Here is a 13,947-nt window from a genome sequence, read left to right as displayed (position 1 = left end):
AAAGTGATGGTCTCAAAAGATAAGGCCACAAGACGAATCAAGTTTCCAGAGACACACACAGCGCCGACATCAGATCATCTGAGCTGCAGCCAGAAAAAACGTTGACAGCAGGCAGATTGTTGGATCACGCAGACTTAAGGACACCAAGGAGAGCGTCACAGGTTTCCCTCATTGCAGCATTTATGCAGACAAGCAGAATAAACACTTGAACAGATGACGCACATACAGCACACAGATTTGTGTATTTCCTTTTTGAAATGCAGCAACTATCTTGTCTTATATGTAAAATTAAACAGTTGTTACTCACTACAGAGCCGGAACCTTGCACATGAAGAGCGAATGTGTCGATACAGTAACTAGGATTTTGCAGCTTGGCCAGAGAGTGAAACCTACTGTTATTGATGTAAAGGAGCAAGAAAAGAGTTTCTATATGTGTTTATATATTTATCTTCTGTACAGCCTGTTTCTGTAATTGAAACAGCTCCGTCTATCCTCCTCACATGTGTCTTGCTCGTTACACAGTAACAGAGCCGTGTGTCCATCCGGTCTCCAGACAGGAAAACCAGATGTGTTTCAAATTATGATCCAAACAGAATCCATTGTTTTTTGTTTTTTTTAAAGGACCAGAGAGGTCTTCAAAAAATTACACAACTGTATTTGGCATTAGTACATTACACTTTTTTTTTTTTTTTTTTTTTTTTTTTTTCCTTCTATCGCAAACAACATCTAAGTTAAAGACAAAAAAAAAAAAAAAAAAAAAACAAAAGTGACTGAGCACTGGACGTAAAATGTATGTAGAAAAACCGAGTGACCATCTCTCCACCATGACTGCCACATCCTGATCCGTTCAACAGGTCCGGAGTAGAAAGTGTTCAGTGTCACATCCAACACACGCGGTAAAGTCCTCAGTATGTATCCTTTCATTCTTTACCATCACAGGACACAGCTGTATCAATGATTGTTCTGTCTCAGCACTCGTGGAGTCTTTAAACTCTTGGCATGAGTCCGTCTCCAGGTGCGTTGGCTGTGGCGGCCGGGCCTCAGCTCAGACCCATACCTTGCTGCTTGCTCATGTCGGTGCACACAAAGAAGGTTTTCAGCTCCCCTTTGCCCTTCACGTTGATCAATCCCCGACACTCGCATGAGTAGCCCAGCTTATGCAGCACATCGGACGTTTCCTCTGTCACCTGGAAGAAGAAGAAGACGCAGAAATCACAACTGCGGCTGTGAGAACTGACAAAAGTCCTTTTTGAAGAGCATTTGTTGTGTGATGTTGCTTAATAGTCTCATCTGGAGACACAAATTAAATTACATAATCCCAAAATCCACAGAGGGAATTTCCTTGAAGAAAACGATAACAGACAGACTTCTGTTACTGATCACGTGTTTTAATGTACAACCTCATTATGGTTACAGTATATTATATTTGGGAGCAGTGCCTCCAGCAGATCTGGAGTAATTTCAGTAGTTTATCAAATTGAAGCATGACTTGCTTTGTCTCCACAGAGGAGATTGATACACAGCAATGAAGTGCAATTGCAGAGGAAATGAAAATAGGAGGGAAAAGTTGGCAACTTTTATTTGGCTTTCCGATCAGTGCTGATGGTAAATGTATTCTCCCTGAAGCAATCAATTCCCCTGTGCGTACTGTATTCACAGAGAAAGCTGCTCTTTCCTGGTAAGGAGGAGTGCCTGCATGTACCAGGATCAGAATTTAACAAAATAAACTCACAAAATATCAATTAAGGAAATATCCCTCTACTTCTTACATGTAAATAGAAAAATGCCACTGCACACCTTCTGAACTCAAGTTTCTCTCTTACACCTGAACAAAGACTGTATTCGCAAAATAGACTACATTCAAACTGGACAGAAACAAAATAAAACTCACCAAACACCACTTGGTGAGTCTTGTTACTGTTCCAACAATCAGCAACTCTGGTTTGGTCAAAATAAATCCTTAATTTACAGTTCATTTTGAGTCAAATGTGAAAATATGCCGGCCGTACACGTTCCCCCCCCCCCCTGCTGTATCTCTCTGTGGTGCCAGCTGCCCCCTGAAGAGGATCCACTGCAGCAGCTTGTTGGCTGATCTCACTCCTTCTTTGGAGGCAGGCCATTAAATCAGAATAATAATGCAATGAATAAAATTGCCCTAAAATCGCGGCTGCTGGTCTTGGTTGTCCTTTTCCAGTTTATCTTTGGGATCCTGAAGAGGGTCACTTACACACCTTAGTCCCAGTGTGGAACGACATTTTCATGCTTAGCGACAGACACATGACTAGCTCTCTCTGGGTTGTCGGCGGTTACAGCGTCCACTACCCAACGTAACGTTTATGATTCAGTTTCTGTTGACATCGGAGGGCAATTTGAGCAAATGCTCCACCAGTCGGTGTGTTTGCTCTCAGCAGCTCGGATGCTGGAAGGTCCCCTTAGGTCATATACTCCCAGCTGCAGCTGCAGCATCGAGTATTGCAAAATGTACAATGTAAAAGAATCTGCGTCCATAACATCCTCTGCACTCGTATTTTGAGATGCACCCCAAAAGCTACCAGAGCCAAAGTAGATCTGTGTAGTTTCCTCCCTGCTCACAACTACGTCACTCTCAACGTCACAGGAACATGAGGAACTGCAGGCGTTTTTCACACTTTCGTTTATCTGCTTTAAACGTTGACAGTTTAAAGCAGATATCTCTCTGGAATCCCGCCATGATTGTGTTAAGATCTGCAATAAAAAAAAAGCTAGGGAGCACTGTGTGAGAACTGACGTGTGACCATTTCACCTACAAGGACACCACATGACATACGGCCGTTTGCCTCTGTTGGACTGTGCTGAATGTACCTGGATCTTTCCCAGCTCCCCGGTGCTCTCCATTCTGCTGGCTACGTTCACCGTGTTGCCCCAGATGTCATACTGAGGCTTCCTCGCCCCGATCACTCCGGCTATCACCGGGCCATGATTGATGCCTGTGGGAAAAAAAGAAAAACATTGTACAATGTTACTGTGTGGAATTTATGCAGGAAACAAGATCCATCTACAGATCTCAAGCTGCACACTGGCTCAGTTGCTAGTTAGGAGAGTTGAGAGAAGAGGAAAGGATCAATATCTTTATTAATTAATAGATAAAAATGATTTGCTGTTGAGCAACTTATATTCTGTATGATTTTAATTTTATGAAGTGAATCTGATTCTGTGGGAAACACAGATTTTTCAGTTTGCAGCAAAGGAATTACAAAAGTACGATATCACCGGACAAAGAACAGGTCTGTGCCAAACACTTAAACTGCTTTTTAATAAACATGTATTTCAAAAGTGGATTTTGTTTCAAAGCCACAGGGTGTTTAGACTCGGCTGCAGATAAGAAGGTTTATACAAATGTCAGTGTTTATGCCTAATGTAAGTTTTTATCTCCCAAGAAATGTAAATGTTTTAAATGGAACTTTTATCCTGTAAGCTGTCTGCTATGAATCAACCGTCTTTGCCAGGACTGCACACACCGACAGAGGTTAAAGTTTCTGTTCTGTCTCCATTTAATGGATTCACTTTGGATATTATTTGATTTACTTAACTTATCCAGAGTGATTTATGAGTGGAAATGTAAAATAAGCTCCAAAATCATCAACATTACAAAGCAGACGCTATATATTTCTGCCAAAGGTTGGATAGGTTTAGTTTTACAACCTAATAATCGAGTGTCAGTGAATGCAACTGCTCTCATGGCTAGAACTCTACAAAAGATGCCAATCATGCAGAGTGTAACCACGGTAACCTGCTGGGTTGTCAGCCCTAACAGAGCTGGATACAATGCAGTGCAGTATTCAGTCAATGAAAGGTTTGTGCTGGAGCCAACACTCACCCACACGAAGCCTGAAGCTATTGAAGGAATGTCTGTTGATGCCGTCCAACTTCCCAATCAGAGCGATGGCGAACTCCACCATGATCCCTATCTGGGCCTGCTGCCTCTCTTTGTCCTGAAAGAACATATGTAAAAACCTTAACATGACTGATAAAAGCTTAATGGTTTTTTTATCTGACGGTCAACAGGGCTGGTCTGAGGCAGTAGCTACTCCACCTGATTGTTCTCATGACCGGGCGTCCCGCTCAGCCCTGCAGCGGCCATGTAAGTGCTGCCAATTGTCTTGATCTTCTCCACGCCGCTGAACTTTGGTTTGGACAGCAGCTGTTGGAATAGAGAAAACCAAAAAAGATTGACTTCCTCATCCCTCCTTTCATCATTCACAGTATTTGTTTCTGTTGGCATTTGCATTGTAGGGATTTAGCTCTTATTCTTAAGAGTGAAGATAACAATACTGCTCTGTTTCAGCCCAGCTGTCCACATGGTTAACAGTGGAAGAGCATAAAACAGAGCTACCGATAAACAAATTGGGGATTTAAAGACATCATGTGATGTCAAAAAAAGCACTTGGTAATAAATTGATGCATGAGGAGGGTTTTTCTTGTCCCCCTTTGTCCTCCTGACCTCGTCAAAGTCAGCAATGATCTCGTTCAGGAGCCTCAAACATTCCAGACCCTCCTTGTTGATGTCACACTCTGTGTAAAATTCTTTGAAATCCGGCACTGAGGCGAACATCACACAGACGCAGTCGTAGGACTTGTAGTAGAGGTCCTGTAGGCGGGAAGAAAACATACAAAAAGCACAGTTAATAGTTTACCCCAGAGGAGACAATGTTAGGCTTTAATGAAAGCTTTGAGAAAGAGCTCCCTTAACTCCTACTGGTTCTGCTGATAACAAAAGGACATCTGACATTTTTGGGCGGAATACTTAGGATGAAAACCGTCAAGAAATGCTTAATCAAACTTATTGAAAATACATTCTTTCAAACTCACAGAAACTCTCAGCCTGGAGTTCCTTTTAATCATTTCCAAACATGTAACAATATAATTGTAATCGAATTAATTTTAAATAGCCTGGCACTCAAATGTAATGTCAAGTAATTAAGAAGCAGCCACAGCTGGGCCGCAGGATGTTGGAAGTATTGAAGTATCTGACGGACACTGGCTTTTTAAATTTGTCCAATATGTTCACATGATGCTCCGTCACGTTTCAACATTACAATAAATAAATTTGACCTCATCAAAGAACCAAAACACAAGAAAATGAATGAATCCATCAAGTTCTCCTAAATCACTTGGACAAGCCACTAGAAAACAAATTAGACATTATGCCGAATGAAATGATCATGTGATATTACAAGAAGTGTGATTTGTCACTTATCATATATCACATATCGAACAGGCCCCTCTCCCCAATTTCTCACCTCGTTCTTTTTATTCTCCCCGACAAACAGCGCTGCCACGTGGGCCGGCAGCACGTTCTCCAGCAGCAGGCGGTTCAGGTTCTCCCTGGTCTCGATCTCGTCCTGCTCTGTGCGGTTCTTGTACTTTAGCAGGAAGTCCTGGCGGAAGCAGGACTCATTCTAGCAGAGAAAAAAAAAAACACAGTGAGTGAAAAAGAAGGAAAACCATAACATTCAGTCAATGAAGTTTTCCTGGATTTCTTGCAGCCTCTTTATTTATTTCTTTTCAGATGTTTAATACTTGTTATCATTTTACAATTGGTAGTCGGCAGTAACAAACATACATAAATATATATAAATTCATGACTGGCCGATCAAAATATTTTAGTGTAATTATTTAAATGTGAATATGTAATAACTACATTTGCAAATTTCAATTTTTAATCACTTAATGTGTATTCAGTTTGTCAGTGAGGGTTATGAAATGAGTAGGTGGGGATTTTCAGTACCTGTTGCGAGATGATGAGCATAGTGACGAGGAACAGGGTGATATAAATGCAGCTCATCACCTGGGGGTGTTTCACCAGCCCTAACCATCTCAGGACGGTGTGATCTTCACTGCTGTGGAACCAACAAGAACACTCACGGCTTGACTGTGCTTCCATTTACACATTTCACACATGATTATTCTGTGTGAACTGAAACGAGTTAATCAGATGCGTCTTTATGGAGCTGCGACTTTGACCGCCAGCACTGATGGTATTGTCATAAGGTGGCACTGATTATGAAGATTATGAACTGCTTGTGACTCTCACCTGCTGCAGTTCCAGCTGTCGAGTTGTTGAGCAAAGAGAAAGTGTCCGTAGGCCACAAAGAGTTCCCTATTGGTGCTGAGGATGATGATGTAGTACGCTGTGGAGGCCAGGGCGAGGAAGAGCACTTTGAGCTCAAAGCTCACCCGGAGGAAGACCCCGCATGCAATGAGCGATAGGATACAGCAGTACACAGAGTACTGAGGAAGAGAAAGACGAGGGATGGAGTTATACCAGAGTCAAATACTGGTAGCATCAAACCGGATTACAATTTATTCTAATGACTCCTTATTTTGCATTAATAAGCAGTATACAAACAATTCATGAAATTATTTATAACTCACTATTGTGTAATTGCAAGCATAGATCATTTATCAAAAACTATAACTCTTCTCTGGTACTCAATTAAACAAATGCCAGAACTATTTGCAAATACTATTTAATCAAGTCCGATAAGAAAATAAAGTATTAAAAATGACATTATTGCCTATTGTTAACAAATCCATCACTCACAGGCAGGTAGAAGAAAATGTCATCTGATCCCTGCGCAAGGATTCATTTTTGTGATGCAGGTCCTCCACACCACTGGGACATTCTGGCACAGGTGTCCAGACGAAGCACTGCGGGGAGATAAAAATGAAATAAAAAAGAAAAGATCTGACTGACAAACGCCCGCTGGACGGCGTGCTTTGAAGTTTGACATGGCAGCTGTGAAATGTGTGGCACAGCTAGAAATAGCAGCGTCTGTAATGACCCTCTCAACATGTGAGCGTGGTCTTACCAGGTTGAACACTGCCAGGATAATGATGACCGTAGTGGTGACGGTGGCCAGAGGGAGGCGCACACACGGACGCTTCACCACCGCCTCGGACACGGCTGGCAGCCACTGGCACCTCGACAGCTTCTCAGGAAACAGGCGCTGCAGAGGAGAAAGAGAAGTGAGGAGATAGGCGGAGGAAAAGGTGGAATCAAAGCGTGAGGCTTTTACACCGACATGCATCTCCAGACATCATGTGTGAGTGAGTCACTGCCGGCTATTTCCAGTGGAGGAATCTGTCTGAGAGGAGAAAACACTCAGCCTTTTGAAGGACTGATTGTCGGGTGTCATCGGCCGGGTCAGAAGGTGAGCTATAGAAAGCTGCAGTGGATGCAAGGGTTCCAATCTATCAATAACTAATTCTGGCTCGGTGAAGCACATACACACGGTTCACCCATCCTTCTCACCCTTGCCTTTAATTACAAAACATTTGCCTAATGTTATATGTTTGTTTTTGACCTCTGAACCTCTTATAGTCGGCTGCAAGGGATGTTGGATATCTCGATCACTTTTCTGTTCTTGGCTCATAACAGGCACAAACTGGAATTACCACCTTTGCGGTTGTATGTTTCTGCCAACCAGTCAGGTTGCAGTTTATATCCGTGTCAGTCCAAAATGTCATCACTTCCTCATTTTATTTTGTCAGATATTCGTGTGAAATTGTTTGCATTTGAATATTTTTTTTATGGCCAAAAAACAGGTTTTTGTGTCTTTGACCTTTGACCCCTAGAACTAAATCAGTTCCACCTCCAGTTCAAGTGGATATTTGTGCCAGATGTAATGCAATTCCCATCAGGCATTCCTGAGATAACAGTTTATGAAAATGGGATGGACTTGAGGTCAAATTGACCTTGACCTTTGACCCCCAAATTTAAGATAAGATAAGATAAGATAAGATAATCCTTTATTAGTCCCGCAGCGGGGAAATTTGCAGGCTTACAGCAGCATAGAGTAAAGATCAGTTCATTCTAGGATATTGGGTTCACCAGAAGGGTTCGGACGAACAACCTGAAACCCCATTGCCTTTGGCTGTCCCCTGTGCAGAGGCACACAAATTCAAGGGCATTACTTTAAAAAAAAAAAATAATTAAAAAAAAGGTTTGCAAGTACAATGTATGGTCAAATACAAAAAAAAGTTTTGAGGAATATTTCAGTGTTTCTCTTTCAACATGGAGGGGCGCTACTTTAAATTAAAAAGAGCAACAGATATGGCTGTGGGAATCACACACCGCCTGACCCAGAACGCATGTTTTTATTTTCAGATTTAAAGTTCATTCTTTGACCTCGGAAACAGCAGTCCAAACAACAATGTTATTACAAGCACAAGGTTAGTAGCTGCGATCGTATCACAAAAATCTTCTTCCTATTTTGTTTTTAATTAAAAATAAAATGCTTGTTGAATAACACAGCCCAAATATTGGGGGAGGAAGCAGATGGTGCGTAAAAGTATATCCTTGGTGAGAGCTTGCCACTTTTATTTATTCATCTTTTGTAGCATTCACACAACAAAAATTGAATAATTGTTCAAGAATTTCTCAATCAATTTTCACTTCCAAGCACAAGGAAATTGTATTCTTGAAATACCAACTAAGAGCAAAACACCTGTGAGTCATAGCAAACTTTTTTTGCTGGACACAACTTCTACAAACCGAAAATGCTAACTGGGACAAACTGCCAAATAAAGGCAGAAATTTGACGTTTGAATATCTAAATGTTAAATAACTGACCTGGAAGTGACCTGCGAAACAGATGGCCAGGGTCAGCAGCAGCACACAGACCAACCCTCCAAATGACATGCCCAACATATGTTGACTGTGGGAGACGAAAAACAGTGTGAAAAAAAAATCGATCTCATTTTCCTGGTAGTGCAATCAACATCTACATAGTGCTTTTCTTCTTCCCTGTTGCACTGGATTATAACCGCAGACAGATTTTTGATAGAACATAACAGAGGAAAATCTGGTCATACTCACTCCTTTGTGACAAACATCTGAACCAAAAAGATGCAGAGGAAGATGACGGTGGCACAGCCAACATAGTGTTTGAACATCGGCAGGTCCAGGGCTCGGTACTAAAAACAGAAGAAACATAAACCTCTTGTACAGCAATAGAAAGCTTAAAAGGAAATTCTGACAATGTGGAATCGTGAATGCTTTTAATGATCTATTTGTAGATTTGTGTTAAACTGACCTGTTTTTCCAGATCTTTCTTAGGAAACCACAGAGCTAAACTGCCACTCTCTTCAGTCTTAGACCACTGCCTGAGAGAGACGAAGGAAGGAAGGCAGGAAGAAAGAAAGCTTTAATTGGGGGTGTTGATATGGGCAAAATAAATGGTGAAGTTATGACAGCATTATCTTGATAGCAATATTTGTAAGTATTTAGGCACAACGTTGCTCTGAGCTAAATGCTTAGCACGCCAACTTGCTCACAATGACAATGCTAACATAACAATTTTAAGCAGGCGTGATGTTTACCATGCCCTCCATCTTACTATTTGGTGAGTTAGCACGCCAACATTTCATAATTAGCGCTTAACACAAAATACAGCTAAGGCTGATGGGAATGTCATTAGTTTAGCAGGTATTTGGACATAAATCAAAATATTGGACAACTTGAAATTTTGACCTGATGGTGGCACTAAACGCACAATCACAGGATCACTAAAGTTATTATATTTCATCCTAAAGGGGGAAAAAACATTTGTACAAAATTTCATAGTAATCAATCACATAGTTATAGCGAGACATTTCTTTCAAAAAACTAAATGTCAAAGTCATGGTTGCTCTGGAGGAAAAAGTCTTTGAATAACCAGCATCTGTTGGATTCATTATCTGGGAACTATAAATGTCTTGTTAATCTATTTCATAGTGGTTGAAATATTTCAGTTCATACCAAAGTGGTGGCCCGGCCTTATAAAAAAACGACAAACCAACAATGCCATCCCTTGTGCCACGCTGTTTCTCTTTATATCATTTACTCAAACCTTTGAGCTTTGAGCCGCAACATCTCGGCCAAAGAAAATCTCACATTGGAATGCCTACATTTTATTATTAATGTCAGGTTATTTCCATTCAATTAAAAACCTGCTTTTTCATCAAAATGCATCATGCTTGAACAGTTCAACCCTGAGAGAAGACTGTAGCAGACTTTTTTCTCCCCTGTGTGATTCAGTGCCAATTTAAACTTTGGTCATATTTTTCATGCAATTTAGTTTACATTGTTTTTATAAAATGTGATTTGACTTACTTGCTGCTGAGCTCATCTATTGTAGTAGTCATCTCGTTGTGCAGCTCTTCGTCAAACTTGCTCTTCTGGGATTTGTTCCTGCACCGGAAATCGCAGAGACAATTAGGAAGAGGCAGCCGGACAGACACTGAAACACGCACGCTGACTGGAACAGATGCTGGGAAACCAGATCAGGTCATGCAGGTTACTCAGGTCCAGATCAACTGTGCTTGGAGGCAACGTGGTTAATGCCATTCTGAGCATTAGTGAGGAAAGAGAAATATGTTTTTGTCCCTGGGAGAGAGTTATGTGGAGGGAGTGCTGTGTGTTAGATGGTCTCTGTGGGATTCAGCTGGAGTGTGCCCGGCGTGCTTTTGCTTGGAAACCCCTGACTCCGACAGGAAGGAAACACTCACACAGATGCACAGATTCAGTTACACACAAGCCCCAGACAGTGATCAGTGTTAATAGGAGCATGTCAGTCCACTATCAGAGGCTACAGGGTTTCTCGTGGCTCATTGAGATCAAATGTTGCCCTGAGGTAGCAGAGAGAAGAGAGCAGTATGGCACCACTGCTCAGGTTAGTGTTAGGACACCAAGGCTCTCCACCAAGGCAGTAGTTCTCACCCTCTAGGACAGGAAACACATTTTTTGGGGGGGGATGTGGCGCTCAAATAACGATTTAAAAGGTTGGTGAAAATGATGTTTGTTATTTTGGAACTTATTGTGTGATCTCTTTATTAATTGTTGTAATAACTAAGACATTTTTGCCTCTACTCCACTTCCAAAAAATAAACCAATTTAACAATATTTAAATAATTTATTTTGAGAAACTGCATAAGGAAATTTAGAACAATGGTGGACAATTTAAATACGTATTTACAGTATGCGGAAGCACACCGTCTTATATACATTTTAAACAAGTGGCTCTGAGCGTGCATCCATTTGTTTTGTTTTTTTAGGGGTCACAAGCCAAAAAGGCTGAGAACTACTGCACTGAAGGAACGAGGACCTTGCAGGCCATGAAGGCCCCGACTCACTTATAGCTGCTGAACGGAGGGGTGGGCAAGGAGAACGGTTCTTCTAGAGACTCATCAAAGCTGTCAGGGTCCAACAGTAAAACACAAACACAAATTCATCACAACAAAGAAGTGGGGAGCCCTAAAAAGCTAATCAAATAAATCTGAAAATCCATCCAAAACACTTAATAAGAACTAGTTTTCCCACTGGTGAACAACAGAAGCTCACTCTTAACTGTTACCTTTAACCACAGAAAATAATATACCCTGGTATTCAATGTCATCAAACTTGAGTGGCTGCAACTCATTTCGCTAGCTGCTGCCTGTGCTAGTGGAGAGTGAATACATGAATGAAATCAACAATTTCCGAGATTTACATTCTCACGGGGTGGAATGCTTCTGCTTTCAGGCGCACACTCATCTTTTCTAATCACATTACTCCAGCCCACACTGTTTGCGTAGGTGAGTCCTGCCCACTAATCAGTAGCTACACTTTAAAACATTTTCCGAAAGCTTACGGCCTGTGCCAGAAGGGCAAAGAGAATCAGCCATTTGTTGAGCTACAACCATAATCAATTTTTCTATGCTTTATTTGAAGCTAACAGCTTGTTAAAGAGCTCAGCACTCCCACTTCTCTGTGGGAATGACTCCCAAAGTTATTAGGAAATGTTTTTATTTGCAGTTTGAGACTAACTCCTTTAGCAATCTTTGGGAAGATATTATAAAATGATTTCAAGAGCAATTTCACTCCCACTGTTGTTCATGAGTTCTAACTACTTAATAATTGATCAATGATTACTTGTAGTCTGTTAGCTTTTTCTCATGTGCATTCTGTATGAGGGGGGAGGCAGCACATCTTAAAAATACAAAACACAAAACGACCTGCCTGCTCACTGTAAATCACTTGAGATTTGACAATCAACTACAACTGAAACGCCTAAATTTTGATCACGCATCAAATGTAAGCAATAAGAAAAATCTCACGTCACAACAAGTTGTCTAACATGACTGTTTACTCTGATAGACACCATAATAACATCATTATGCTAAACAACTATTGACATCAAACCATGTAAATGTCTAAGCTCCCATGAAAAGCATTCGTCTTATACATTGTGATAAGCTCTCTGTGTGTGTGTAGCTGAACATTGGCAATAACATAATGCCTGAAATATCCATCTAAGCACTTTAGTATTACATGATATTGTTAATGAAATTATAGGATGGAGCGATGACCAGTTCAGATTTCATGACAAGATGGGAAAGTCCTAGCAGGGAAAATTGACGGGGAAACACTCACAGTTATTGATCAACAGTGTTGTAACACGAGGCGACTTCCATTGCGAATGTGTGAGGTCACACTCGCCCTGTTACAGTTTAATATATGCAGTTAAAAATAATAATAGTCACCTCTCAGTTGGCTTGAAGCCGGGGGCCGATCGTAGAGGGATGTCCTGGAAAAGACAGGGACAACATATACTCAATAAGAACTCATGATAATGTGGGTGTTGAAGACAAACTGTATTGAAACACAAATTATATTTTTTTATTTGACAAATACATAAAAATCTTACAAGATTTATTTGCAGTTGTTCATCAGAAAACTACAAAATATATATATTTTTTCTTTTTAAAGTTCCTCATACTGGCCTAAAGCCTTTAACATCCGTGTATCTGCGCACTCTTTCACATGGGCTTCAGCATAGGGTAAGTTGTTACTTTAAAAACAACAAACAACAACCATCTGCTTACCTTGCTGCGGGACTTGCCGTTGACAATAGGGTCCGTGGTGAAGCCCTCTCGACTCTGAAGGTGGGCAAAAGGTTTGACGGCCCCCCAAGATTCCAGGTAACGGGTCATACGCACGGACGCCCTCATCTTCAGACCGTCATTCACTCGAGGTTTAGGCGCGTTACGGCTGTTGGATGACGGATCCTTAGACTTGATACACAAACACACACGAAAAACATTACATTAACAGTACGCTGTGGTCATTAAGCTGAGGCACGGAAATCAGGCTGAGTACATTTCTGAATCATGAAAGTCATAAGAGAGATGTGAGGGATAAACTTCTAAATGTGTTCATAGAACTTTTTACCCGGGGTCTGAATCAAGTTTTGGCTGAGTTTTGGCAGAATTTCATGCAATTCTGCAGGATTGCTTGGAGCTGATGTACGCATTGGTCACTTCATTTGGTTGAAAGTGCACAATGCATGGAAGAGTTTTAAGAAAATAGCAATAAAACTATTTATGTAGTAATGGTGTGCAGCTGAAGCTATACTTTTGTCCAGAACCCACAATTTCAGAAACCCAGGAAAATAGACATTTGCTTGTATTCCTTGTGGTTCATCTCGAGAGAAACCGACAGCAACCAGTATGGTTGGGAAAACAAAACCAATTTTCTTTTACAAAACTATGACTGTAAAATATCCACTAGGCCACCTAGCATTTGGAATACAACATGAAAAGTTGACATGCAGGATGCAAAAAATCAAGGAAGATGAAGACGAATAGAGAACTCACCCGAGGATCAATGACCAGGTAGGTTCGGACATTGAGCTCTTTTAGGTAGGGGTCCCTGAGGTGGCCATTACCGTCTTCCACTTCATAAGCCTTGTTCAGGTGCTTCAGAGTCGCCTCTGTGATGTGGACACGTCTGACCAAGGGAAGAGCCGGAGAAAGATTGTAATACTTTGCATGGCAGATTGTTATTGCTCTCTTTAATCCATTTTAAATCACATTATGTATAAAAGACTATGTATCTTTATCATTAATCTTTTTCAAATGGAACATTTACAATATCTGATCAATTAT

At 41.0% G+C, this 13,947-nt stretch overlaps 1 protein-coding gene across 1 annotated transcript in view; it reads right to left on the bottom strand.

The window, feature by feature from the left end:
• Nucleotides 1-738: 738 nt before the first annotated feature.
• The window catches only part of adcy7 (adenylate cyclase 7), a 50,740-nt gene continuing 37,531 nt past the window's right edge, over nucleotides 739-13,947 (bottom strand). The window contains exons 10-27 of the mRNA XM_054616801.1: nucleotides 13,657-13,789; nucleotides 12,886-13,074; nucleotides 12,544-12,587; nucleotides 10,136-10,213; nucleotides 9,078-9,147; nucleotides 8,861-8,958; nucleotides 8,615-8,699; nucleotides 6,852-6,989; nucleotides 6,584-6,690; nucleotides 6,459-6,492; nucleotides 6,074-6,270; nucleotides 5,768-5,879; nucleotides 5,280-5,438; nucleotides 4,481-4,627; nucleotides 4,073-4,180; nucleotides 3,857-3,971; nucleotides 2,842-2,966; nucleotides 739-1,187 (exon numbers count right to left, since the gene is read on the bottom strand). Of these exons, the coding sequence (XP_054472776.1) occupies nucleotides 1,041-1,187; nucleotides 2,842-2,966; nucleotides 3,857-3,971; nucleotides 4,073-4,180; nucleotides 4,481-4,627; nucleotides 5,280-5,438; nucleotides 5,768-5,879; nucleotides 6,074-6,270; nucleotides 6,459-6,492; nucleotides 6,584-6,690; nucleotides 6,852-6,989; nucleotides 8,615-8,699; nucleotides 8,861-8,958; nucleotides 9,078-9,147; nucleotides 10,136-10,213; nucleotides 12,544-12,587; nucleotides 12,886-13,074; nucleotides 13,657-13,789 (2,086 nt within the window). The 3' untranslated portion in view covers nucleotides 739-1,040. The remainder of the gene's footprint in view (nucleotides 1,188-2,841; nucleotides 2,967-3,856; nucleotides 3,972-4,072; nucleotides 4,181-4,480; nucleotides 4,628-5,279; nucleotides 5,439-5,767; nucleotides 5,880-6,073; nucleotides 6,271-6,458; nucleotides 6,493-6,583; nucleotides 6,691-6,851; nucleotides 6,990-8,614; nucleotides 8,700-8,860; nucleotides 8,959-9,077; nucleotides 9,148-10,135; nucleotides 10,214-12,543; nucleotides 12,588-12,885; nucleotides 13,075-13,656; nucleotides 13,790-13,947) is intronic.

The sequence above is a fragment of the Anoplopoma fimbria genome, chromosome 2 (assembly GCF_027596085.1).
Source record: "Anoplopoma fimbria isolate UVic2021 breed Golden Eagle Sablefish chromosome 2, Afim_UVic_2022, whole genome shotgun sequence".
Classification (NCBI taxonomy): Eukaryota; Metazoa; Chordata; class Actinopteri; order Perciformes; family Anoplopomatidae; genus Anoplopoma; species Anoplopoma fimbria.
Note: the sequence above shows the minus strand (reverse complement) of the source record. Positions and strands in the feature narration are given on the sequence as shown.